The sequence below is a fragment of the Meleagris gallopavo genome, chromosome 7 (genome assembly GCF_905368555.1).
Source record: "Meleagris gallopavo chromosome 7, MGAL_WU_HG_1.1, whole genome shotgun sequence".
In the NCBI taxonomy this organism is placed as follows: Eukaryota; Metazoa; Chordata; class Aves; order Galliformes; family Phasianidae; genus Meleagris; species Meleagris gallopavo.
The window spans coordinates 35,915,916-35,943,269 of NC_139410.1; the positions used below are offsets into that span (position 1 = coordinate 35,915,916).

The 27,354-nt window shown below is 46.9% G+C and overlaps 1 protein-coding gene across 3 annotated transcripts in view; it reads right to left on the minus strand.

The window, feature by feature from the left end:
• Nucleotides 1–7,370: 7,370 nt before the first annotated feature.
• Nucleotides 7,371–27,354, minus strand: part of ACVR1 (activin A receptor type 1) — a 44,328-nt gene continuing 24,344 nt past the window's right edge. For all 3 annotated transcript variants that reach the window (XM_085228099.1, XM_085228098.1, XM_085228100.1), the window contains 8 exons: nt 25,203–25,457; nt 24,779–24,996; nt 21,706–21,805; nt 18,999–19,145; nt 16,695–16,970; nt 13,705–13,902; nt 9,334–9,464; nt 7,371–8,628 (listed from right to left, as the gene is read on the minus strand). In XM_085228099.1, coding sequence (XP_085084225.1) covers nt 8,494–8,628; nt 9,334–9,464; nt 13,705–13,902; nt 16,695–16,970; nt 18,999–19,145; nt 21,706–21,805; nt 24,779–24,996; nt 25,203–25,457 — 1,460 coding nt within the window. In that variant the 3' untranslated portion in view covers nt 7,371–8,493. The remainder of the gene's footprint in view (nt 8,629–9,333; nt 9,465–13,704; nt 13,903–16,694; nt 16,971–18,998; nt 19,146–21,705; nt 21,806–24,778; nt 24,997–25,202; nt 25,458–27,354) is intronic.

The window sequence follows — 27,354 nt, forward strand, 5'->3', positions numbered from 1 at the left end:
GGTGCTGCCGGCGGCCCCGCCCGGGCCGGGGCTGGGGGCGGGCAGTGCCGGGAGGGGCGGCCCCGCACGGCTCCGCATCGCAGCGGGCGGCGTCGGCTTGGTGCCTGGCTCTGCGCGCAGGTGGCTTCAGCATCTCTCCGCTCGGCCCGAGCGCTCCGCGGACGCCGACGCGCCTCGGCAGCCGAACCGCTCTCCGCGTGCTTCAGGTTGCGGAAGAGCGCTACGGTCATGAAGTCCAAGCGCCGCTTCTCCATCGTCCCGTTATCTGGTCCGTGCTGAGGGCCTCAGAAAAATTCTCCTTTCGTTCTCACGAGCTGTCCCGTGTGCCACAAACTGCCAGGGAGCTTTTTTTTACCCTGCTGTGCCTCGTCGGTACCGAAGGGTACCATCAGAAGTCAATCGCATTGCAGACATAGCCAAGGAAATTCTAAGAAGGCCGCAGGCACAGGCTGTGCCCTAAGCCAGCTTCAGGTGTTGTACGCTCCGTGTGTCTGTGTTTGCTGTAAGACAGAGACACTCCCAAGAGCCCAGTTCCCCACGGGCTGTTACATGAATTTCTACTGCTGCCAGTTAAGTAGCACTTTCCATGAACTTCTTACTATTATTACTATATCTCCATTAAGTCTTTTGAACGTAACAGAAATTTCTGCGTGATATCACCAGCACAAAAACCAAAGCACTTGCGGTTCGTGTCAAAAAAGTAACAAAATAAAAACTGAAATGAACTCATTCACCCAAACAGCACTCCCAGCACTCAGTTTGCTTCCCCTCAGCCTCAGTTCTCTCTGAATCGATCGGTTCTGCAATTCCATTCTGGCCTATTGCAGCCCACTGTGTTCTACCTGACTTGTCCCAATGAGCTCGTAGAGGATCCATGATGGGACAGACAAACAAACAAATAAAAACAAACATAGAAAACCATCTGTTGCTCTTGGTCATGTATTTTCCTTAATTACTTTTCAGGACCGTCTCAACCCAACCATCCTATAGCTCAGTGATCCCCAAGGACTTCCCAACCCAACCATTCTATGACTCCCCCTGCAGCCGGAAGCGACATTCCGGCCCCCAGGAAGGACCCGGCTCAGCACAGAGCTCTGTGTGCCCCTTTATGGGAGGGGCATCCAGGGGAGGAGGCCTTGAGGAGGGACCTCGAGGAAGACAACAACACAGCAGGCAATGAAAGGAGCACAACCGCCTTCCTCACCCACTACCTCTGCACTCCAGCACAGCCCCAGGGCCCTTCACAGGGCACTGAACACCGCACTGCTCCCCAGGCTGCAGGGATGTCGGCTCCTCTCCTTCCCCACAAAGGCACCTTCACAGACCTGAAGGATGAGGGCTCAGGCCAGGCCAGCCGACTTGGGAGCCAGTAGAGCAAACAGAGCGTATTTGTTTGTTTCAGAGCTGTGGGTTTGTTCCCTTAATTTCATTGTGGACTTACCTGAATTAATGTGCTCACATTAACATTATTTGATTTCAGTGCTTCTTCAAGAGCACTCTGTCACAAGAAATATCACTTGACTGAATATTTCTAGAAAGACTATGAGTTAACCTCTACCAAAATAAAACTTAAGATACAGAAAAGACAAAATCCAAAAAGTCCAGAGTTGCACAGCCCTTGGCTAAGACCAAAAATAGTTGCTCTCCTACAGTTCTACCCTACGAGCACGATTTATAGACAGAAACTTACTCTGCACGTGCAAGCAGTCGATATCCTTGAGAACTGCACTGTCACAGAGATAAGGGTGAGAAGTGACTTAATACCACGCTCTGGGTTTGTCATTTAACTGCCAGGCTCCATACAACATCTCCCATATAACTCTGGTGGTGACGCCTGGCAGCGCTGTCACCTCTGCACCAAACCAAAGCCGTCAGACTGAGACGGTGCACAAGGACTTGAGGTTGCTTCCCTCAGACAGCAGTGAGAGCACGGCGCGATGCGAGCCACGCTGTGACGGCATCACACGAGGCTGTGCTGCAAAACCGAGCGGACAGCTTAAAAGCAGGCAGGCTGTGGGTGCTTCCTTCTTTGGCTCTGCAGCAGAGGTCCTCCAGCAGTGCCATCCCAGCAGGACAGCCCTGCTGTCTCCATTGCTGACAGAGGAAGACCCACCGCACAGCGGCCCTGAGCAGCACCAGCTTCCCAGAACTGAAAGAGCCGACCTGAAATCCCAGCACCTCCAGGCTCCTGTTTGCCAGGGCTCTCACCTCCTAACACTGCTTCAATATAGTGTTGTCCAGGCCAAGAGGCTCACGGCAAATCTGCTCTCAGCTGAACGTGCTCCATTTCAGAGCACTTTTATCCCCACGTCGTGATGAGGGCAGATTTACACCGGGAGCAGCAGAGGAGCAGCTGACTGAAAGCAGAACAACTTTCAGCAGGAAGCGCTCGGATGAGAAATCCTCATTTCATGGTAACAGCAGAACACCATGGCACGAGAAGAGTTGGGAGCTGCCCGTCTGCAAAGGCACAACCAGCCCGGAGCTGCCCTGCTCACACCTCCAGTGCTGCTGGGATCGCTGCAGGAGCTGCCCCTTCCCCAGCACTGCAACGAGGCTGTGCTCACAGCCCACTGCAGCCACGGAGCTCAGGGAGCTGCCTGGCCGGGTGGCACTGCTGTCTGCAGCCAGGATGCAAAGCACTCAATGCTGTGCTACAGAAAATAGTTCCATTCCACTGAAATCGTTTTCTCTTCTGCCACAAAACGACATCCAGAAAATCAATGGCACAGAACCCCGCACAGGATGGGGTAAGTTATTTCTAATGCACTGCTGAGAGAAATCGCTCAGAAAAGAAAAACATGGGAGAGATTTCTGGGGACAAATCAGACAGCTCTATGGTTTTGTGCTGGGCTTTGGATTGCTGGCTTTTGGGGGTTGTTTGTTTTCAAACAAACAATATGGTTTAAGACTAATTAACAGCTTGGAGACATAAATTAATATATATATTTATATGTAAGTTTTTCAGCCAGAGGGTGGTGAGGCACTGGGACAGGCTGCCCAAGGAGGCTGTGGATGCCCTATCCCTGCAGGCAGTCAAGGCCAGGCTGGATGTGGCTCTGGGCAGCCTGGGCTGCTGGTTGGTGACCTGCACACAGCAGGGGGTTGGGACTGGATGAGCGCTGTGGGCCTTTGCAACCCAGGCCATTCTATGATTCTATGGTTAAAAAAAAAAAGGCTTTATAGAACCCCAGCAGGGCAAAGTGCTGACAGACTGAGCACCCCAAAGAAGTGCAGCCCTGCCTCTTTAAGCAGTGCTACCAACAGCTGTGTGTGAAGTGGAGCCTTTCCTTTGGGGCCGGGGTGCACAGCTGTTAGAAAATAGAAGCTCTAAGGCTGCTGACCCGCGTCACTGCAGGCAGTTTGTTAATCACCAGACCAGGTTTTATAAAATAGAGCTTGTGTATCAGAATAGGAATAAGGTTCTGCTTACTTGTTAGCACAGCGCTCTGTCTGGCTTTTTCATGCATCGAATGACAACGCTGCTGCTGCTATCTATTTTAGCCCTCATCTATAATACTGCTAACACTGTGTGTCTTCAAAACACTCTTAAGACCTTTTGTTTCCATGTCAGCTACTAAAAATTAATTGTCTGGATGCTCCACACACTACTATATTTTGTGGTCTACGATGCCTGCATGATTTGGAATAATGCCTTTCAAATCACCCCTTGGGTCTGAAACTTACTTTGGAAGGCTTTGTGAAAGTAAATATATCAGAATTGTTGTAATTATTATTGAGACAAAATTATAAACTGTGCCATTGCAGAGCTGCTTTGAAACAGAACTAAGAACCAGCCAACCCCACACTGTTGTTTTCTCAGCCCTTCTCTCCCCTCAGCTCTCCATTCTTGTTTGCTCTCACTCCAACCCAGCCACTGCTCAGGAGGCACCCAAAGTTGCTACACTACAAAAGGCAGCTCGCTGCTGGAGCAATAGCAAATGGCCTCGTGACAAAGTTGCTGCTCTGAACATTGGCCTTTTCTTGTTTTCCAAAGATTACCAGCATTACTTTACTCCAAAGGCATCAGCGTGGCAAGCTGTTTGAGATGCAATAAAAGTGGGAAATGCTGTGGTCTGAATTTAAATTGCACTGCTGGGGACTTAAAAGCGGGGCTCACTCAGCACAGAGGTGGAGATGCTGGGCGCCCACCCTGCTGCCAGCCGGGGTCTGGGGATGGGGACACGGCAGCCCCTGCTGTGCTGAGGGTAGAGGGGCTGGGAGATGCCCAAGATCATGGAAGGGACCTTAAAAATTACGCTCCCATCCAACCCAACCATTCCATGGTTCTATGATCTTCAAGGTCCCTTTTGGCACAACTGCTCATAGTTCTATGATTTGAGGCCCCTTCCACCCAAGCCATCCCATCGCTCTACGATATGATACCTGCAATCACTGATCCCTCACCTTCTGTCCTCATCAGACCTCCGATGCACCAAACGCCAGTGGGAACACGAGCCGACCAAACAAGGGATGAGAATAAAGAGCAAAGATCCCACTCTGAGGCCATCGTAAGACAGACGTGCTCCCAGGCTGGATGTCTGCACGGCGTGGCTCACAGGGGACCGAAACAGCGCATCTGAGGGATGTAAGGGCCTGTGGAAAGGGGTAATGCCATAAAAGCATTTACCAACTGAAAGTACTTCTGGGGTTGGCAGGGAAACAAGAATTCTGTTCTGTAACTTGTTTTGGTCCACACCAGGACAAAACTGAGACCGATGGAACTTCAGTGCAAGCAGAACGAAGCAAAGCGCACAGACAGCGCCGCGCACACGGCCGGGTCTGCGCCGCGCTGCTTCGCTCCTCAGAGCTGCCAGGAATCCACACAGCTGCCGTCAGAGCGACGTCCGCGGAACGGCACCGCTCCGAGAGCGAAAAGGGGAAAAGACTCCGAGATTCCCGGCCGTTCCGGGCGCCGTCGCAGCGCGGAGCTCCGCCGGGCACCGCCAGAGCCGCGCTGCCGGACGCTTTTAGCGCACAAATGAGATGATCGCTGACCCGAATCCCCGCTAACAGCCCGGCCTGACGTCACCCTCAGCGCAGGGCGGAGCGGACCGACGAGAGAAGGGAATCGCGCAGCGGAAAGCGGCGTCCCACGAGCGGAGCGGAGCAGCATCAGCTCCCCGGCGGCAGCTCCGCGCCCGGCATCGCAGGCACCGCCTCCGTGCGGGCACCCAAACGTCGGTTTGGGATTTTCCTTCCAAGCGGGGACAAAGCGCACACATTATTCCCGGTTGGGAACTTCTGTCACAGCTCAGCGGCGCTGCGGTGGTTCCAAAGCTCTTTTCCACCTTCACGGCTCTGCAGTTCCGCTTTGCGCAGCCGTCCCGCAGCCCGTGCCGAAACGCAGCACCTCTTCGTGCCGTGGAGCCTCGTGTTGATGCCCCCCGTTATTCGTTCTCACGCACCGCCCCTCCCCGTGCCCGCGGCCCCAGTCCGGGCCATCGCCATAGGAATAAATGCCGCAAGGCGCTGAGTGTGTAACAGCACTCCAAATCTCTTTAGAAGATTAGATTTTATGGGAGGAACAGAGGAACACCCATTAATAAGCACACGGGAGAAGCACAGTGCTGGGGGAGGCGCTGGCCTGAGACACAGCACTGGGGGCTCCGAGATGTGCCCCCCTCCCCTTCCCCAGTCTTAACAGCACCAGCAGCACCTCCCGCCTGCTCCGACCCTCAGCAATGGGACCACAGCCGCCCCACTCCCAGCACTGAGCTCTTCCTCCTCGGCCCCTGCTCCAAACCCCCACTTCTGCACATCTGGAAGCACGGCTGTACTCCCTGCCCCCCCCGCAGCCGTGTGTCAGGGACACAGAGCACTGAGCGACTTGGTGCCACTGCTGACCCATCCCTTCTCACCGTTGATCCCCACGCAGGGAGCTTCTCCTGATGCAAGTCTGAAGGTCCATCAATGAAAATGACCGCTGACATTTCACGAAGCGTAGACCAAAAACACCTCATGCAGGGCATGCAGGTGGGTTTGCTCAGCAGCAGCCCTGGCAGCTCCACACGCTGAAGGAAGCTTCCAGCAGCAGCTCCAACCACAGGGGCTCACTCCGGCACATCCAGTGCCTGGCACTGAACAAGATTTTAAAAAATGAATTAAAAAATAATTTACTTTTACCCTGGGAGCAGCTTGCTTGGATAATCTCTACCTAAGCCTGAGTAAATGAGTGGTTACTGAGGTTTTCCTGGCTTGTTTTTCCCATAGCAGGTTACCCTGCTCTGCTGACAGGGAAGGCCAAGGCTCCAGGCTTGTCACACTGCAGCTCTCCCATCCAGGACGGCCCATCCACGCTCAGAGGACAGCAGAGCTCTGTCACATATGCACGTGGCAACACGTGTGCACCAAGCAACAAGAACTAAGGAGCCTCGGGCAACAGCTGGTACCAGAAACCATCACTAGCACTGCTGATCTTGTCATTGAGATGCTCCCTGTTACCTCCATTCATATCCTGTTGCTCCATTCGTATCCCAGCTCCAGTCCAACAGACTGATTCCCTCCCCAGCTGCAGCTGTTTAACAGCCCACCTGGCACACAGCGAACACCCAATTCAAGGCCAACCGGAGCACATTCAGCCAACACAGCCTTTGACTTCCTATTAAGAAAAATCAGATCCCACATTTTGGCAGCAGCAGCACTGGATCTGCTCAGATTCTCACCAGGGATAATTGCCAGACCCAGTGACCGGTGGCCATGGAGCCCACGCTGCAGGCTGTCACACCAGGCCAGCCCCCAGCCCAATGGGGCACAGCACCCAATGAGAGGCAGTGCCAAGTCCAAACAGCAGCACCAGGAACCAGGGACACACCACACCATGCAGGGCAGGGGAGATGAGGCCGAGGAGGAGGAATCACAGAGAAACAGGAGAGAGGGATCTGCTGGTATACAGCAAAGAAGGGAACCTCTGACAACTGCGAATCCAGAGGTGGCACAGCATAATGGACATGTTTTCAGTTCCTGGGGTTGTCTGCAGGATCTCAAGCCCCGAATGAGGGATTTCACCAACAGACAAAAGCACACTCACTGACCAGCTGCTGCTCTGCACGCAGTGAGGGATGAGGGGAAGCAGGCAGGCAGAGCTCTGCAGGAGCACAGCTGACCTCTCCCCGTCCGTCAGGACCTCGGAGCCGCTCCTGCAGGACGTGTCCTGTGAGCCTGCACAGCCAGCACCCACCCCTGCCCGGATGAGCACAGCTCCCTGCCGCACTGCTGCAGCTCTGCACAGCAGCACACAGCCACAGCTGAGCCTCAGCTGCTCGGAGCTCAGCCCTGCACTGCCGGCCCGCTGCACCTACCTGCGAGCACAGCCCTGCTGCAGCAGCACGCATCACTAGGAGGCAGGAAGAGAACTAAAACACCTTCGCTTGACTTGAAAACATTCTATTTAATTTATACAAATAACTACTAAATAGAAAAAGTAGATTAAAACAAAATAGTTATTTTTCTGGCAGAGTTTAAATGCATATTATATAGCTTAGAAGAAATAAAATGCATTCTCCCCACAGCATTCATGACCTAAAGTTCTAGTTACTTCCTCCGCTGCTTTCCTCCTCTAGCTCGGTAAGATACTAGACACGCCGTCCTGTGAGTAATGGCTATATATATGTTCCATATTTGAACTGAAAATATGTTACAGACCACACACCTACAAATGTGAAGCACTTAAGATGTGACTATTGAGTTGTAATAAGATAATACAGAAAACAATTTATGCTTCAGGTTATATCGTGTTACAAAAACGTTTGTGTAAAATCATGAAAGAGGCCACATAAAAATAAGCTTTAACTTTATGCACTCACTGTACAGTTTAAAAACTGGCAAGTGCACTGTAATAAATAATTTGCAAGTTTTGTATAAACGAGAAATTCCTAATGTTCAGCATTATTGTAAACATCAGTACACGTAAAATGCAGCTAAAATCTGACGGTTACGTTTTCTTTCCTTTTCCAAATTCTTTTCCTATTATTCAGGCATGGATCAACGCAGTATACAGCCAATTGTATTTTTGGCAAGTCATGTCATTAAAATTAACAGTGACAGTGCAAGTAAGGAATGCAAAGAATTCCTAGTGCAATAAAGAAGAGAAGCACAGGCAATATTGCTGATTAAAATTACCACTTCCGCGTGTTCACCCTGGGAGTGATTAGGAGAATTTAAAAATAAAACAAAAAAATGGGAGGGGGGAAGCTGTTCAAAGCCATTATTTAATGCCCTGATCTCGTCTTAGGATTTCTCTGTCTTCCTTCAGGCCACTACCTTTGCAACAGTACATCCAGCATGAGTCTTTATAGCTTGACCGTTTGTGAAATGCCCCTTGTAGTCACTGAGCAAAGTCCGTATGGTTCCGTGTCTCCCAGCCGGATGGCTTGGTAGGAGCTGCTGCCTCTGCTGGAAGCCACGTGGGGACCGATGACATGAACTGCCTGGCCGGGCTGCCTCTGAGCCAGACAGGTGCCTTCCTGGCAGGAAAGCACCACAAGAAGAAGGTCAACAGTCAGCTTTCAGTTTATCTAAGGAATTGTCAATTTTGGTCAAAGTCTTTTTGATTCGCAGGGCTGTTAGTCTTGCTGATGGATTCTGATACCAGCATTCTTTCATCAACTTGGCAAGAGATGTTAATGTCTGGAAAAGAATAAGAACAACACACACACATAAGTACACAAATCACAATCCAGAACTGCAACAGATTGGGCTGTTGGGCCCTAACACAGCGTGGCTTTACTACCTTACACAGCATCTATTAAGTATTTCAAATATATGAGCTTTGAGTTGAAAAATAAGAGTTTGATAATTAAAGAGAATAAGTGACTAGACAATGGGCTGACTGCAGTGTCAAACCATCATAATTTTAGAAAAGTAGTCTGAGGGTCCAGACTGACTGTGATGAAAGAAAACTTCAGCAGCACTTTCAGAGAGAACAGTCCCTTATCACATAGGTAGGGGCGGTGTGGTGCAGAAATCAAAACCGTTCCAAGTCTGTATGCTTATGAGCCACAGAAAGGCCTAACAGGCTCCATTTCCCCTACGCATACACACCCTTGGAAAGTGAGTAATAACAAAGGGAGAGTAGTGTGAAAACACTTATTAATTCTTATTACTGGAGGGCCAGTATGAGAATAGCTCAGATTTAACAGTCTGCTCATCAATTTTTTGTCCTTCTGCAACATCAAGGTCCACACATACATGTCTGAAACCTATATGGGCAATTCTCCTGGCAAGTAGCACTGAGATCATCTCAGCTTCAGGTGGTTATGGCAGCAGATTGCATGGCTTCAGTTCAGAAGAGGGGTCAGCTTCTACAAACCATACACAGGAACATCCACTTACAGGGTCTGAGAACCACCTGTTGGGAATGTTTGGCCTTTGCTGATCTACACAGACCACCTTCCTCATGTCTTCAAAACTGGGATCGTTTGGAACCAGGTCATAAAATGGTGGTTTATAGTCTTCTACAATACCTAGAGAGATACAAACAGGAGAGGCATCATTAAATGGCTGTCAGTGAAGGAGCAGCTCTGCAAAGCCAGCACACAGGACTAGCTACCTGAGAAGCACAAGAATATTTTTAAGACTCTGTGTTAAACAGTCATTAAAAAAATAGAACAGCACTTACTATCATAGCAAGAGTTTCTCCTACCGTTCTGCAAATTAAAAGCTATATCCATTTTGGAGATGCCTGAGCCAAAGTAAGAGGTAAAATTCACTTGCTGGAAGTGTGGACAGAATCTTCTGTAAGGCATGGAGGTTTACAGGATACCAGAAAACTGAGATTTCTATTAGAACAGCATAACATTTCCACATCTGCACTGTTGTTTTCAATAGGTTTGACACACTTTGCATTGTTTCACACATCATGAAAGAATCCAGTAAGCATGTCAGCATCTACAGACCTTCATGCCACTGCTTCATATAAAATCATTTCTGCTACAACACAGTAAAATGCTTAGGATAAGTGGCACCACGTATCTTCAGGTATAGGCTTTGCTATGGTGTCTGAATGCATTTTCCAAGATTCTGTCTTGAAAAGTGAGCAAACAAGAAGTTAATTTGTGTCCTCTCCTCTCATCCCCCAGGTTACATAAGACCAGCAGGCTAAAAGACTTTTTCCTGCTCACAATGGCACGCGTGCAGCACTGCTGCTGTTGTGGATTAAGCTCACCAATGATCTAGGGAGCTCAGCCTTCTTTGGAAATCAATTTAAAAACTGGTGTTTCAAGTCAGGCACTTGGGCCAGCAGCTTGGAGAAATACTGTGCAAATGAAGTCCTCTGTGTACAGTGGGAGTGTGGAAAGAATGAAGCTAAAACTGCTGCTTAGCAGCCCGGCAGCTGGCCTGTAATCAGATGCACATGAAATTCAGGACATTTTTTATTACTTCAGATACACTTGAGCAGAAGAACAGTTCTCAAGAACTTTGCTACAGCGCTTGGGATTTAGTGCTCTTGTTCTACTGGAGACTAAGACCAAAATCACACAGACACTCTGTAAGAGCCTGTAAACCTGCCTGTGAGGACTGGGCTTCAGCAAATCCTAGCTGACACAGGAAACAGCTCAAAGACCTGGCTACCCAAGGGATGCTCCAGAACAGAGCCACTAACAGCCGCAGGTTTGCCACGTGGACTCACAACAAGCTATGCCTGCCATGTGTGCCACCTTCCATTTCCAAGCAACTTCTATCTGCATACGCTGAACGTCACCTAGAGGGCTGAACTCTCGGTCGTACCCTCCTCCTGCATTCTCCCAGAACACAAAATGAAGTCTGTGAGAATTCAAGAACACAAATGAGCTCTTTTGCATCAGTATCATTTGAAATGGAAGCACAGAGACAGCAGTGGTTTCACACCATTCACGTGCAAACCCTCGGAGCTGCACGGTGCAGTGCTGGAGGTGCTGCCAGTGCCATTACGACACTGACAGATTATCACTGAACAAACCCAGCTCTATTTCAGCTTCCTACGCTCACACAGGCATTCCAGCCAAGAGAACACACAGATGGATATTTGAGGTACGCACAGTAGTAGAAACAAAGTGAACCTGGTCTTGCCGTTCCTCCAGCAGTAACCGGAGCTCTCTGAATCCTGGGCCGGCTGCTGGCTGCCACAGGCACCAAGTGCCACCTCTCACCCACACGCCTCCTCCCAGCAAGATGGCCATCCTGAACTGTGACACGCTTCCCTTTCCACTTCCCGAGGAAAGGAAACGAACCTCTTACTACAAGAGGCCCTGAAGTCGTTAAGCACAACCTACAGCTCGCCATTTTCAGGACAGCCTTACTGACTTCTGTCACTGACAATACCCTGTGCTTTTCTCTCTGGAGGAGCTGGTTTTTGCTAACCAAATGCAGTGCAACTCACACAGAGCAGCAGTTTTTTCCGCCTTTATCCTTTGTTACTTGCACGAAGGCTTATCTTGTGTGCAGAAATGTAGTGCTGGAGCAATGTCAGACCCCTACAAACCCCATGCTGCAGGCACGGCCCTGCGGACACAACGCTGACCACGAGCATTGAGCAGCAGCCCTTCCAAGCTTGGTGTCTCACATCAAACACGATCACATTATTGCGAATGACAGCTAAGACCTAAGGAACAGACTGCACTGCAGAGGAAGCACATTCCACAGCCGTGAGTAACGCTCTGCAGTGAGCGAGCGCTGCTCCATTGACACAGAGTGGAGCACCACTGGGGGCTCAAATCACATTTATGTACAGTGAGAACTGCTGAGGGGCTCCTGTTGCAGCACTAAGACAGCACACAAGCACTCTTGGTTGTGGAGAAGTTTCATAATGTTTTCCTCCTCCTGCTAAACCACAGCAGGAAAGCATTGAGAATCATGGTGTTGCCTTGTAGATCATCAAAGAGAAGTAACAGATTCATGGTTCACATCACAACCACCTTGGGATCTCCAGGAATGAATATACTAAGACATGGACATGGAGCAGATTTCAAGTTCACACCAAGCAATAGATGGCAGGCATCCTACCTCAAAGGACAAAGAGCAAAGCCCTGTTACCACACACACCAGGTACACCTGTCCCATGCTCACCTAACATCTTATTACTTGGCTCACACGAGCCTGCTGCCTCCATCTTTGCAAGCTCACTTCAAATACCAAAGTCTTATTACAGATCAGACAGGGTTATCTGATGAATTCTACCCAGTCAGTCACTTGGATTTCTGAGAGAAAATGTTTACTTCACCTCAAGCCAGTGCAAGGAAATGAAATCACTTTCGAGCAACAGCCCGAAATACAGAACGATGGAAATAAGTACAGCTGTTAGTACCACAGCTGCCTCCAACTTCAGACTCCATTGGCAAGACTAACGCCACAAGGTATCCACGTTACTGTTAGAAGAGCTTCCATGGCAGCACCAGCCTCAGCCTGAACTAAATTCCCAAAGCCTTTCCTTATCTTCTTCGTAGGTCTGCAGTCTGTGCTGAGCTTTCTGCTATCTTTGTTAAGCTGCCAGCACAGTCCAAACCCACTAGTTTAACATTAGCTCAGGTAGGTCTCCTGTGAACTGTTGTTACTGCAACTGCACATATAAATACACGACATTTCAGCATGGGAATGTTTAGATGTGTACCATTACACAGAACTTCTATTTTAAGAGCTATCAACATAGGACTGTATTTATTATCTACCATATACACACAAAGTATATTAAAAATATATTTACTGATTAAAAAAAGAGCAGGACCTGTGAAGCCACACAGATTACCCCGATCTTATGCTCTAGGGGAGATTCCATTTTAGATCACTTGAGAAGTGGAGGAGTAGCATCTAGGCTTATAAGGAGGCTTAAACGAGCCCATGCCTCAGCCTACCTCTGAGTTTTGATACCTGCAAGGCAGCTTTGTTCAGGCAGCTTGTCAGCATCCCAGAGAGGACAGGCAGAGAGGAGATGATGCAGGAGAACATCACGAGGCGAATACCTGGCCTTCCACTGGCATGTGGGCCAGGCTTCATTACACTGGATGAGCTACCACGAGCCTTCACCATCACACCTCACAGCAGCCCACCTCTGCTCATTCAGACCTCACTCTCTCCAACAAAAACACTCATTCTCTCTTCTTTGGCTGTTGGCAAAGTCCTTTGGGAACGAAACAAGGTCCAAAAACCAGAGAGGACTTCTGAGTGACAAGGAATCACACCAGCAGATACCCAGCTTCAGGTTCCTTACATTCAGACTCCCTTGCCAATGAAACAATGCCATGCTGTGTGCTACAGAACAGAATTGTACTCAGACCAATGCTCTGAGGGTGGTATAGCAAGAGCATCCCTGAATTCCAATTGTTTCACTTCGTAACTTTCTACAGTTTCCTCCTCTGTTCTTTAGGTTTTGTTGTGTGAAACAACACCCAAGAGCGTCCACTGTGATTTCATGGCACATACAAAAGGTCAGAGATCTCACGGCCTAGATTTCAGTTTATTTGACTATTTGACAAAATATTTCTCATCATTATTTAGGATTTACAAGGGACTCCTTTTTCCCTCTCCACATTAACAGAGCTGGCATCAGTAGCACGTTCCGGTGCCCAGCTTACCAGCAGCTTTAGAGGAGGCAGCAATGTCCACGAACACGCAGGCCTTGGAGGTCCAGTATTTTGCTGTCCACCCCGTGCATTTCAGTGGCAGATTCTCTGCAGTCAATTATTTGCCTCCCACACTGCAAAAACAACGACACGGGTCCCCAGCACTCACCATTGCTAACCATGCGCCGAGCCACCTCCCACAGGACCAGCCCGAAGGCCCAGATGTCGACCCTCTTGTAGGAGTCGAAGCAGTCTGCCTGGATGGTTTCGTCCAGCACCTCCGGCGCCATGTAGCGTTTGGTGCCCACTCGGGGGTTGTTCCCCACATCCAACTGGTTCGTGCTTTGGGAGTGCATGACTGCAAGGCCTGGACGACAGAGAAGAACTGTTGAACCCCTTTGGAACCAGACATTAAAAGTTAGGTGCTGGGAGCGACACCCAGCAGACAGTCCATTAGAAAGAAGGAATTCAGAGTCCAGCCGTCCAAAGACCAACTGGGTCAGCTCCACAGCAGCCCTCAAAAACAGCCCTCGTGTCCACAGTCTCAGTAATCCCTTAGGAGGTATTGGTCTATTAAACACGTTGTTGCACGGCCCTAAAACGCTGTTATTATAGGAACAAAATGTTTTGCAGCCACTGGATGTCACCGGCGCTCTAGGCACGTATGCACACAAGGCTGGGCAGCTGTTACTTAGAAGAAAACAATTCTACCCAGCATTCAAATTTATTTATAGAACTTTGGGGTAGGTGGATGTATCTGAGCTGTGGGGAGAAGAGAAGAAAAACACTGCATGACAGATATACACAAGTTAAAAAATAAAGCTGGAAAATAAAAGCCACCATATTTGTAGTAGCTTGAAAAATAAACATCCTCGAGTGATCCAAAATGAGTCAGCCTAAACCACTCTACCAGGCTTCTACTAATTACCAAACATTTAAGCAAAGAACATTATGTGAGGGTCTAATTTACTGTAAATTCGGAAACGCACAAAGTACTCATTTTGCCCTGGTAAACAGACAGCACTGCAAATTGAACAGCAACAGGTGCATGACATAACTAAGCAATAGAAAAGGCACGGACTCCTGGCTTTCCTCAGCAACTCCTTACTATTTCCATTTAACATGACTGTTTTAGGTGGAACTTAAGAAGCCCTTACTTCAGGCCCAAAAAAACATTAGCTCATCTGACATTTAGTTTACTTTTTTTTCCTTACCAAAGGAATAATCTGTACTTCACAGGAACAAAAGTCTGGAAAATCCTCTCCTGCAATTCAAGTGACTTCAGACTGCTAGGAACACGCTCCTGGCACCTTGAGAAAGATGTTGTCTATTGACTGCCCCCTTGCCACTCAGAGATGGAGCCGAAGAGCCTATCCTCCAGATAAAAATCATTTTTGTCCTAGTTGGTTTTTTCCTTTCTCTTCAGATCTCACACACTGGAAACAGAGGTTAGAAAACAAATTTCCTGGCAAACTCTAAACACGTCAAGACTCTGGAGGACACTGGTAAAATTCATAATGTTCCATCCAAATAGGACAAAACAGATTCAATAGATTGATGGGTCAAAGTTTAGGGCTGAGGGATGCGAGTCAGCATCCAGCACACTATAAACTGAGAACGTGTTGCAACAGTGTCAGGAGACGGCATGTTGTAATCAGGTCCTCATCACAGTGGCATCTGTGCTGCTCAGAAGACAGACATCGCACTGCTTCACTTCCCTTTCACCACAGCACACCCCACTGCACATTTAAACCTCTTACTGTAAGGTACCAACTCTCTTAAAAAAAAAGTCAGGGAAAAAAAAATGAAAAAAAGTGATGGAACACACTGACCTTCAGGTTGCCAAAAGAATCACTGTTACTATGCTGGGATATTTTCCAGGAACAGAAATTGAGTAGATGTGTTCTGTCAGGACTCTTTATACCTTCCTTACAAATACAAGTTCTTGTCTCAAGCTGATGTTCACTGCTCAATGGGAAGGGAGGAGTTCAGTGAAGGAGTAAGAGGAGAGCTGAGCATTTTCTTTTTTTTTTTTTCTTTTTTTTTTTTTTATGTATAAGCTTTACACCACTGTTTTATAAAGTTGCTAAACACTGTTCTGTAAAGTTGCATACATGATCTACGACCATGTATGAGAACTGCTTTAGAAATAGAATAAATCAGGGCAGAGCTTTCTCAGGCCTAACTGCACTGACAGCCTGAAGCAACACTGACATCTGTCCTTGAACTTCATGAGAGCTTTTGCATAGCTAGGATATATTTGCTAACTCTCCTCCTTAGACATAAGAAACAAATAAAAAAATGCATCACAAATAATGCCTGTGTTTTTAAACATTTAAAATATAGGTATTTTACTATCATAAAAATTATTCAGGAAATGTTTATGACTGTCCTTGCTCAGAGAATCCCTCTGATTTTTGAGGCTTCCAGATAAACTACTAGAATGGCTTGGGCTGGGGGGGGATCTGCTAGATCACCCAGTGAATTTCACTTGGTTAGTGTAGTGTTAATCAATGCCAGCATGTGCTGGCCCCTTCTCAGTATGAACATGAATTACGAGCCAGTCCCTGAAGAGCTGTATGTTGAAAAACAGAGCTATGTTTTGCTAACTGTTCCCTCTGCAACTTTTGATAGGTCATGACTCTCCAACGCTTCTCCCTTCTGTTTATAAAAAAAAGCATTTTGCAGACAGCCTTGCCTGGTGTGAGCATTGCCACAGCCATCCCACCAGCTTGACATCTCAAGCCAGCTGTCATGGAGAGCTCTGTCCTGGACGAGTTACCTGTGCAAAAAGCTCAAGCTGGACAGACATCTTGGAGACCTACAGGCTTGGAATAGTGAGCATACAAACAGAAGGGCACTTGTTCCTGCAGAAATGATGTGAACCATAGCAACTGCTGCCTGCTTGGATCTGTGAATGGCATCCAGCAACCAAGAACAAGTCCAAAACGTTCCATCTGTTTCTGAACTCTGGCCTGGACCTTGCAGCCGTGCAGCTGCACAGCAGCATCTCTAAGTTGGAAGTGTCACCTAGCGGCTGCCAAACCTTCGGGGCAATTCTCACACTGAGTTTCCTTCAAGGCTATTTAAGGTAGGAGTTATCCAACATATTTGTCTGCTGCAGGAACACAGAGTGCATTAACACTGAGATGAACTCACCCAAGTCTGCTATGCAGCACTGTCCATTTTTCTTAACGAGGATATTTTTGCTCTTCAAGTCCCGATGAGAAATGGCAGGCTTCCCCTGCGTTCCAAATATCTCTATGTGCAAATGTGCAAGGCCACTGGCTATGGACAGCACTATCCGCAGGCAGCTGACAGTGTCCAGGGTGGTGAGCTGCAGATAGTCATACAAAGATCCCATCTCGTGGTAGTGAGTAATTAACCACAGCTGAGTGCTAGAGTTTCTGGAAGTCATATCGGATGCAATAAAACCTAGAAAAGATGGGAAAAAAGAGAAAAATAGAGTGACTAAGTGACTTCCATAGGAAAAGAACCAACACGACTAGGCCTCTCGTGCATTTTAAAACTCAACTGAACTGAAACTTGACCTCCGGGATACCGCTCTGAAAACAGACTGCAGGTATTACCACAAGGGAAAGAAGAGTTAACACGAACTCTAACTCAAGTCCACGCAAAGAATGTCTTTGTGTGGAAAGTCACACCAAACAATTACTTGTCAGAACCATATATTTTTTGAAAAGTCCAAAACAAATACATTTTGTAGTCAGAGTCTTGCTGTCCCATGGGAAGCACCACATCCTTCAATCGAACAGACTGACGAAGCCCATCCCACCCACAACCACCCCAGCCACCTGATGGGCTGCAGGCCGTGGCCGCACAGCAGCCCTCACAGCTGGCACTGCTCTGTGCTCCAAGCACAGGGGGTGGCTAAAGGCAGCGTGGCAGTCCTGTGAGATCTGCACTCCAAAACCAAGCTGCAGCAGTTCTACTTCAAACTACTGCATACACACCACTTCTACAGCGAAGTGATGTAGAGCACCTGTACATCACAGCTGTACTTAACAACTGCTTGCTAAAAGGGCACAAAGGAATTTCTTTTCTAAGCTCATGAACCTCAAGGACAGTTTCTAAAAGCATGAGCATGTCTTAAAACTACATCCAAAGGTCAGGCGTTGCTCCCTTCCTGCTACATCTGAAGTTGGGGATCAGCACACTGCTGCGCTCCCACCTGCGTTAGCCAAGCAGCAGCAGAAGCATTACTCTCGAGCCAGAGGAACAAACTGGGTTTATTAAAAGCCTGTGTAAGACATTTGTCAGCAAGAACACCCACTGCACTCTTCTAGAAGTCAGATTTCTCCACAACACGACAATATCACAGATGACAAGAGTGTTTAAAGCCAGCAAATTTGACAGTCATCAAGACAGACAAAACACTAAGAGAGGAACACGGGAAACATGTAATGCAATTTCAGTCAAGTTCCTTGCTCTCTGGGAAAGTTCAATAATTCACATCTCAGGAGTTCACCAAATTATTTATGTAGTACCAAAGGAATTGCTTCAGGAAACATTAGAGCAGCATCTAGCAGAGTGAGCCACAGAGCCAAGGAATATTCTCAGACAAGAAAGATGAAGGAGCCCCAGTAAAAATGTCTGAAGACAGACTGTGGGTGAGGTAATGCAGTGAGCAGAAGACGAGGTGTTGCTTTTATTTGTAAAGGTGAGTCTCCAGAAGAGAAGCCTGTGTCCAGCCAAATAAAAACAGCTTCTATAACTTCAGCCACAGCTGATAACATCAAAAGCCCTTTTTACCTAAGCTCTTGGACTCAGCACACATGCTCAAAGGATGCACAAGATTAGAAATCATCACACTTCAATATTTACAGGGAAATGAGATAAAGGGCAACCATAACCAAAGTTTAAACACCGAAGAAGATTCACCAGTTTGACTCAAGCTCTGAGCAGAACAATTAAATTTAACAAAAAATAAACTGTGCTACGAGTCCATTCATTCAGGCACAAAGGAAAAGAGAAACTCCTCCCCATTCATTCTCCTCTCAGTCCTTTCAGGTAAACACAAATTGTAAAAAAAACAGACCCACCAGAACCTCTTCACATATACATTGCACAACGCTCTTCCTCACCACTTCGCTTCCCTGCAAGAATTGCTGCAAGGCTGAACCCTGTGCCTGTGGCACCTCCTTCCCTCTCTACGTGCTACAGTGCCAACAATCAATTAATCCTCTTGACTGTTTTGTGCCAGAGCTTTCTGCAGGACAATGAAGCACAGTTGCTGGGACACTTCCTCCATTTATGGGACTCAGATTTCAGCACCTTCCTGAAAGTCTCCCTGCTTAAAATTTCCCTTTAACCCTGAATACAAACACAAGAGTTAACTCCTGAGGACTGTGAGGTGTAAAGTAGCAGAGAACTGTCACATAAGTCAACAGTTTGGTTAACTTACCTTCATGTCAACTACATGAATACAATTATTCTACTTACCTAAAATATTTTCATGCCGCAGCAATACAGTGTTATACAATTCAGTTTCCCTGAACCAGGATTTTTCATCCCTAGAAGAGAAGATCTTCACAGCAACATTTTCTCCTTGCCACTGACCCCTCCAGACTTCTCCATAACGGCCCTTTCCTGGTCAGGAAGGAAACACAAAGAGCTGTGAACTAACGGTCCTCGCAGGATTAAGGACAGAAGCAGCCAAGCAGACAAAATCCACCCTCCCAAATACAGGTACTAAAGAATTAGTAGTTAGCTCATCACTGCTCATCACTGCCCTTCACCTTAGGTAATGTTACCAGGACAACATGCAAGACACATATGCTATTAAACCCAAGTTTCTACCATCAGCACGAGATTACTGCCAGGGTACATAAACAGAGGTACATATGCACACACATCAAATACTGTGGGTGTTTGCTGTACCACAGCAGAACAAAGCTACAGGACATAGTAAAAATTGTATTTTCTCTGCAACCTGACATATCTGCCTCTAAAATTTCCCACAGTGCATTCCTTGCACTAATTCCTTTTCTGTTTTGTCTAGAAAGAAAACAACACATCACACACAACTCCCTGAAGCGGGGGCACCTCAGCCCCATGATGCCAGAAGCAGTCAAGGCACAAAATTGAAGAGATGAACATTGACTCCGAATTCCCACTTCTCTCAACAAAACCCAAACCCGGTCACAGCTCACTGATGACATTTCAGCACCTTGCAGGACATTTTACTATTCCACACACAGTGTGTTCCACTGTCCCTTGTTTAGTCCTGTATGTTTAGACTGCATGTGCTGATAAATACAGCTGTCTCCCCCTTGCACACCAGTACTGCATCCAGCATTTGCATTGGGCAAGGAAATAATTCCACTGCCAGCAGTGACAGCGCTGCTGTTGCTTAAGTGACTTAGGCAATGTACTACAGGTCACTATAGGCAATTAAAATAAACCCATGAGTTCTGAGGTTAGGAGGACAGAAAGGACACAAACACCAGGGGAAGCCTTTGTGCCTCCCTTGCAAAAGCAGTCAGTATAGCCAGGCATAAAATGAAGGACAGCAATAAAAAACAAAAAACACTAAAGACCATCACCAAAGCATCAGACACACTGTCTGCCTCCCAAGCTTTCTACCCAAGAAGTAGAAAGCAATATTAAATTATTAAACACCCAGAAGCAAAGCAACATCCTGGAGAAGGCACAATGGGTAAGTTTCTGATCATCATCTCCACCACAGCTGGAACACCGTAGCCTGTGTTCACACAACACACTCTGCTGGACTTGACAACTGTAAATACCCAAATTCTGCCCTTTGTGGCTCTGCCATTCAGTTTCCAAAGGGACACAGACAGATCAGCTGCAGACAGATAGCCAACAGTGAAATCTCAGTGCTACCACCCAGAAGAGAACTCCTGCAAAGTGCTCCCATCTGGCCCTGCCATGTAGGATAACACACACAGGCTCTGCAAATAGCACCAGCCCATGTTACCTCGGGAGCAGGCATCAGTCCAACAAGACACACACACCTCTACACCACAGACTGCACACCTTTTAAAATCATCGTGCATATAATATTCTATAGTTTCTGATGAAGAGGAACTGCTCAATATGTAGACTAAGATTTAATGTCAGTGTGAACACATGCCTACTCAAGGCACACTACGGGCCAGAAGCAAAGACACACCGGCAAAATGTCAGCCCAGGCTCAAAGAAAATGTAAAAGATCTTTAACATCACACTTAAAGTTCTGCAAGAAGATCAAAAGGAGTGTTAGGAAATAATTATTTATAGTTAAAAAAAATAACTACTAAAAAGAATTTCTCTTTCAGAAAGGACAGAGCAGCACCAATACATCATTGCCTGCATGCTCCCAAAGCAACCACAGAGAAGCAGGCCACAAAACATACCAGAAAGGGGCAGAAATATTTAAGTATGCCATCAAAAACCCTTTTGAAACCACTATTGTGAGTGGAAAGCTGCAAGGAACATTACCATGACACCAACTGACACCCTAAGCCACATAAAATGGGGGTTTGGTCCCACGGCCGCAGAGGCCTTGCAGGAATTGAGGCAGGATCTCCAGGTGAAAGTCAGGCTGGTGGCAGCTGCCTTCCTGTGATCCCCAGCTGCCGAGAACACTCAAAGGAACACAAGATTCCCAAGGTACTGCCTTCTGCAGCCTGAGTGTGTTTAAATTCACATCATTTGCATCTCCTCTTTTAATCACATATTTATAAGTGCTATTTTAGCTACTTCACTTGCTGCTTCAACTCCAGATCCTGGAGTCCAAACAATCACTTTCCAATTCTAAAGCCTTCTAACTGAACACCATTTACTGTTTTACAAATGTGTTGGACAGCTTCAAACTCCAAATGGCGTTTGCTTCTCTTAACATACAATCCAGCTAGCTTACAAGGTGCCCATTCAAATGCTCCTCACTTGTACTCTCTAGCATTACCTTCCTGATAAAAGGTCAAATTTTTCCTTATAAAGCACAGATGATATTTGCTGTCTTCTGCATAGATCTGAACGGATGATCCCACTTTCAAAGCAGAAATGCATTCTGTAAGCTGAAGCATTAAAAGTTTCATATAATGCAAGCACAACTGAGGAGAAAGGTAATGAGGGTGCCAGACAGAGCTTTCTGTCTGCATTTGTTACCCAGACCCAGCACAAGGCAAACAAGATTCCTACTGACCTACACACTCCACAAGCGTGATCTGGCGAGCCACTGTTCTTTGCACCAAGAATGGAAGTCCAGATCCACTTCCAGATGTGCAGGAATGGTCCAATAAATCCTGTTCAAAAGCAAGATCAGAATTTTACTATATAAACTAAACTGCATTTTTTCCACTTAAATACACAAAGGTGCATCTCTTCATAAAATTAAAGCTTATTGGTAGTATCAGACACATGGGGGAGTTTGGCCACGCAGAACCAAAATACACTGCAGCCACCACTCTACAGGGAGCTGAGAGCCCTGCACAAGGTTTTCCTACTGCAAAGGCCGTACCAGGCATACCAGAAAAGAGAGGAACTGAAACTTGTGCGTAACCAATTTATCTTGGGAATTTTACCATCAACTCAGCAAGGACTAGCAAACAAATCAAGCACTGTTTCACACTCACATTTCTTATTCTGTCCCTATCCTTCATTTTGTGTTCCAGTATCATTTTCTTCCAGACAGGCATTTGTTTATTTTGAGAAGAGCATGACATATAGTGCTTGTGAACCTGGATGCTCACTTGCAGCATGGAAACCATCCTGCCATCAGACTCTGCCTACACTGGTTTTTCAGCAATTTGTCCTTCTTAGCTCCTTATCTCAAACGTGCATTTGTCACTTATTTTAAAGAGGTTAATAGAAACTTCCTTTCCCTCCCCAGAATCTTCTAGGCCTTGCAGAACCGCTTCAATGAGACCTAAGTTCTCAGACACTTAAACCTTCACCTCTGTGTAATCAGCAGAAGGAGAAGCAACGTTTACTCTTGAGCCTTACCTATTTTTCCAGCTCCTTGTGGTCTCTTCCTTTTGAAGATGACTACAAGAGCACAGCCATGCAAGCGTGCTTTCACTGGCTAGAGCTTAGCTTGTGTCTCAGATCTACTGACCTGGGGGATCCCATATCCTCTAAGTCTGCTTTATGCATCCCTATGAATAAACATGCATTAGAAAGAGCTGCTGACAACTTCTATACTTAAAAACCCAGCCACAGATGGAGTCTGGAACAGAAACATGCAACAACTTGTTTTCCCAACAGCCTCTAAGTGTGCCTGCAGACACATGCTGGTGCCCAGCCAGGCGCGTGGCTGAAGTCAGGAGGAGCAACAGGGAGATGCTGTCAAGGCACTGCACAAAAACAGAGGGGTTTGGGAGCAATGGCTTCCAGGCATGGCTCAGGAAGGGTTGTGCTTTGCAGAGCTTTCTGTTCAAAACAAAGTTAGGAAAACTCTAGTTGAACATTAAGATCCTATTAGCCTACAAAAAATGCTAATACGCAGCTACTTTTATAGCTAGGACACCTATACTAGTTCTAAGCATTAGCACCTGGTTGCTCCGTAGTACTGGGCTTTTTTTTCTCTTTAGAAAGGAAAACAGGATAAAAAAGCATATGCCCAATCAACCACAAAGCATTTTCAGGAAGCTGCACTGCTGGGCTTCAACTAGATCCAATGAAATCTCATTTCTCCTCACAATTTTTTTAATGAGTGCTCAAGAAAAGACTGTGTAATAGTGACAGGAGACTGCTGTTTTGCTTTTCTGATGGAAACAGAGCTCATTATCTTATCTACATCAATGACTGTAAAAACAAGATCGAGGAGGCCACAGCTCTTTTATTCTCCATTAGGAAGCTCAGCTTAGGGCTGTATTTACTGCACTAGGGAGACTAATCCTAAATGCAAACAAACTTAGCGTAACAGAACTGGAGATTTAGATCCCACAACTGACATGAAAAATCCAGAACATGAAAGAGTTACTGTGTAGATGAACATGTACAGACAAGGAAATATCAATATCTTTATTTTTTGTTTACATCACCAGCACCAAGAGGCAGAGAGACGATGCTTACAGAGCTACAAGAGTTACAGAGCTGTGAACAAAACGACAGCAGACCAAAACTTCACAGCTAGCAACTTTTCCAATTTCTTTTGAAAGAAATTTTTTTATTTATTTCCTCCCAGGCTTTAACTGCTGTTTCCTTGGATCATGAAACAATAAAGAGCAAAAGGTCTGCAACTGGAATGGGATTGGTCTTGCACTGATAAGAGATAAGAGCTGTAAAACAGTGCTTACAGACAATCAAGTTGCATACCTGCCTAATTTGTGGGGAGCACATCAAACTGGCTCTTTTAAGACCAAGAATCAAGCCTTCTAAGAGAGCCAAAGACATGAAAAAAAGAAGTTACCAAGTGTAATTTAAGTATGGCTGAGCTGAAGCAGAACAGCAGGCAGTGACACAAAGCTGTTGCAGTTCCCACAGCACACCAACCACCCAATGCTTCAAGCTCAGGAGGAAGGCACTGGTTTCAGTAACACTCAATGTTCTCCTGAAGCCATGAATGCTCAGTTTTGCTGGAAACATTTTCAATTATTATTACGTACAATAAGGCCAAGGTATAACACCTCAAAACTTTAAAAAGGAAACTCTTCCCAATGTTATTTTATTTTCCATAGACTGAGTGACCTGAAACATTTTAAAAAATTGAATTTTGAACAAGATGTCCAAAGAAAATGAGAAGTGCTGCTACTCTCCTCTGTCAAAAAAAATTTACTGATTTCCTACTCCTCCAAGAGCCCACTTGCTAAGTTCATGGGACTCAGATCTGAAGTTTTAAATTAAGACAACCTGTATTTTCTTCTTTCCCCATCATCACAACCTTTTCAATCTTTCAAATTGTCATTGAAACATCCAACTCACAGTACATTTTTACACCTTCCAGATCACTTTAGGCTACCCGAAAACTGTACAAATGTTGTTTTGCTGATATGTAAGCTTCTCAGTGGCTTTAGATGTTGTTTGTAGAACCAGAAAATGTTTGACTAGAGCTTACAGCAACTCTCCAAGTCAAGGAAACTATATTTACAAAAGTTTTTGTTTGTTCGTTTGTTTTAAAGTTTCATTTAAACTGTGGCTTCTGAACACAGTAACGTCCCCACAGAAGTCCTGACACTTAGATGGCATCCTGGCAGCATAAAGCCACGGCCATGTCTGGAGGGTCTGTGAGGGCATTTGGAAGCAAAGTTTTTTTACCATTCACAAAGGTTACTTACTGCCAATGTACTGTCTCCAACATTTGAAGCAATGAGTCCCTCAATTGTGCCATATTCTGCATCTCTAGAATTGAGTCTCTCCATGTGGTTCTTCTGGATTCTCCGGATGATGAGCACAGCTACCACAGAGAAAACTACCAGCACTACCACGGGAGCCAGTATAACGACGATTAGTGTTTCCATGCTGTAACCTGCAGCTTCCCCTTGCAGGGTTTGCCCTTGGAGAAGAGAAAGAACAAAAGAAAAAACATTAGAACACCCGGAGAAAACACTTCCACAACCAGCAGTGCTAACACACGTTGCTCGGTGGCCGCTCAGAGTGGGAGAGGCTTTTACACAGTCAAGGCAGCAGCACACACCTGCACAAAGCGTGCTGCCATGACTCAACTGCTCAGAATTCCTTCTTTATAGGCGAACCACTCACCTTTAGAAGAGGGCAGCTTCGCAGTGATGTTCATGTTGCACAGGTATCCTTGGCAGCACTCCACAGCTTGGTCAGGAGACGGCGGGGTTTTGCACGTCATTTTCCCTTGTTCATAGACTTGGAAGCAGCCTTTCTGGTAAACTTTAGCACCATCGTTAATGCTCAGGGAGGCAAAGCACTGCTGGCCCTGGCAGCGGTCTCCATTCCCACATGACATGCCTTCACACACACATTCATTTAGCTTCAGCTCCTCGTCTGCAAAAAGGGAGAGGTGAGGAAAAGACACACCGTAGTCTGTAACTACTTTCACAGAGAGACTTAGTTATCTCCATAGAATAAGACAATAAAAATCCTTTGTTTAAGGGAAGGAATATTGCTTGCATCTATCACAGAGGAACTACCAAGTAAGAGCTAACAATACCCATTTATCTGATTCAGCAAGGCAGAGATACGAGCCCGCACCACAGAAGAAATACCAGTCTTATCTGCCCACTCCAAGCACTCACATTCCCATGGCTCAGCTTTACATCACCCCACAGCCACCACTGCAGGGGTACAGCATGGAAGGGTTGTCTGCACAAGGGCAGTAAGCAGAGAGAAACCAACCGTAACTTTAAAGGAGATTTGCTAAACTCCCTTGCATTGCTCTGCTCAGGGTGACTGAACAGAGATGAGGCTGCTCCTGCACGCACTCCCTGGGTGCATGGACTCTTACAGCAGACTCACTCACATTCTTTTTTCAGCTCTAGCAAAGTTTCCAGCTATAAACACACAGATGTCCCTAACACAGCAGCATGCCACCACGTGTTCAACTTTTCAGAGCCTATCATTGGAGGTTGCCCACTGGGAATAGAACTCTGTTTATTTTCCTCTTGTTTTTTTTCTGCCCTCCCACAGTGAACAAATACATGAGTATAGTTTTCCACTTATGAACTGCCTAAAGTCAGCCAGCTTCCCTGCAGCCCACATCCTGCTCAGTGCACGGACCTGTTCTATCCCAGCTCCCCACCCAGGGACCCTTCCAGGCCTAGGGCAGCCTGCACCAGCCAGAGAGCAGAAAGCCACCCCTTTGGCAAAGAACCTCTGGGCTGGGAACACAAACACTCTCCTTCACAACAGTTACTCCTCATGCCCAAACTGCTCCTCAGTTTACCCAGCAGATTTTCCAGCCTCGTAGTGCATTACCACCTACCCCTATCCCCCATCAGTGGCCCTGCAGTGCCACTCAGCCCACAGGCTGTGCTGGGTTACAGCAGTGGTTGCCATGCCCCAGTAGGTGCTCATAAGCTGGATGCTGCGCCACAATGACACACGTGCATAAAGCCACACACAAGGGGTGCCTGTCCTCACCACGTTCTCCCGTGGAGAAATACACTGCATGCATTCCTTGTAACATCTCAACTTAGAGATGATCTCTCCACTGAGAGGAACGTTCTGCTTCCCACCCAAGCAGCCAAGGAAACAGGCACGGGGCCACCTCGTCTCACTTGTACTAAAGCAACACCACTTACTGATATTTCTTCAGCTCTGACTCAAAATAAACACGATGTCAGGTATGTCATATGGTCAGCAAATGATAAACTAAACAAATGTACAAAAAGTCAAAACACGCAGCACAAAAAGTCTCCGTTTCCTCTCTAAGGACAACCCACTCCCGGGGGGAACTGGCAAAGCATGTTAAGAAGTTACAAACCCAACATGGAGCCGGCCCAGGGCTGCTGAAATCTCTCACCACGACAGGGACTTCAAGCACAAAGGTCACAATATTTAAGAACAGCAATATTGCAATATTCTTTTTAGATGACAAGCGTTAAGCGGCTCTGGAAGCAGAAGGGGGCAGGGCAGCAGGTGAGCAGGCAGCACAGGGTCAGCATCCATCCCTTACAGGGCCCCAGATAACAGCAGCATTAAGTGCACAGAGAAAGAAAATGCACCATAGGAAGTTTGGCAGAGGGAAAGGGAAGGAATAAAGCAAACGGAAGCGCAAAGCTGGCATGGCTCTTCTGCAGACACTTCCACAGGAGGCTCCACTTCACACACAGGAAAACGTTCCTTGGAGACGTGCACTCAGCTGGCAGAGGTTGGTGGACTACAGCCCCCAGACAGCTGCTCCGAGCACTGCACAGCCCCAGCCCAGCCCTGCCATTGCTCT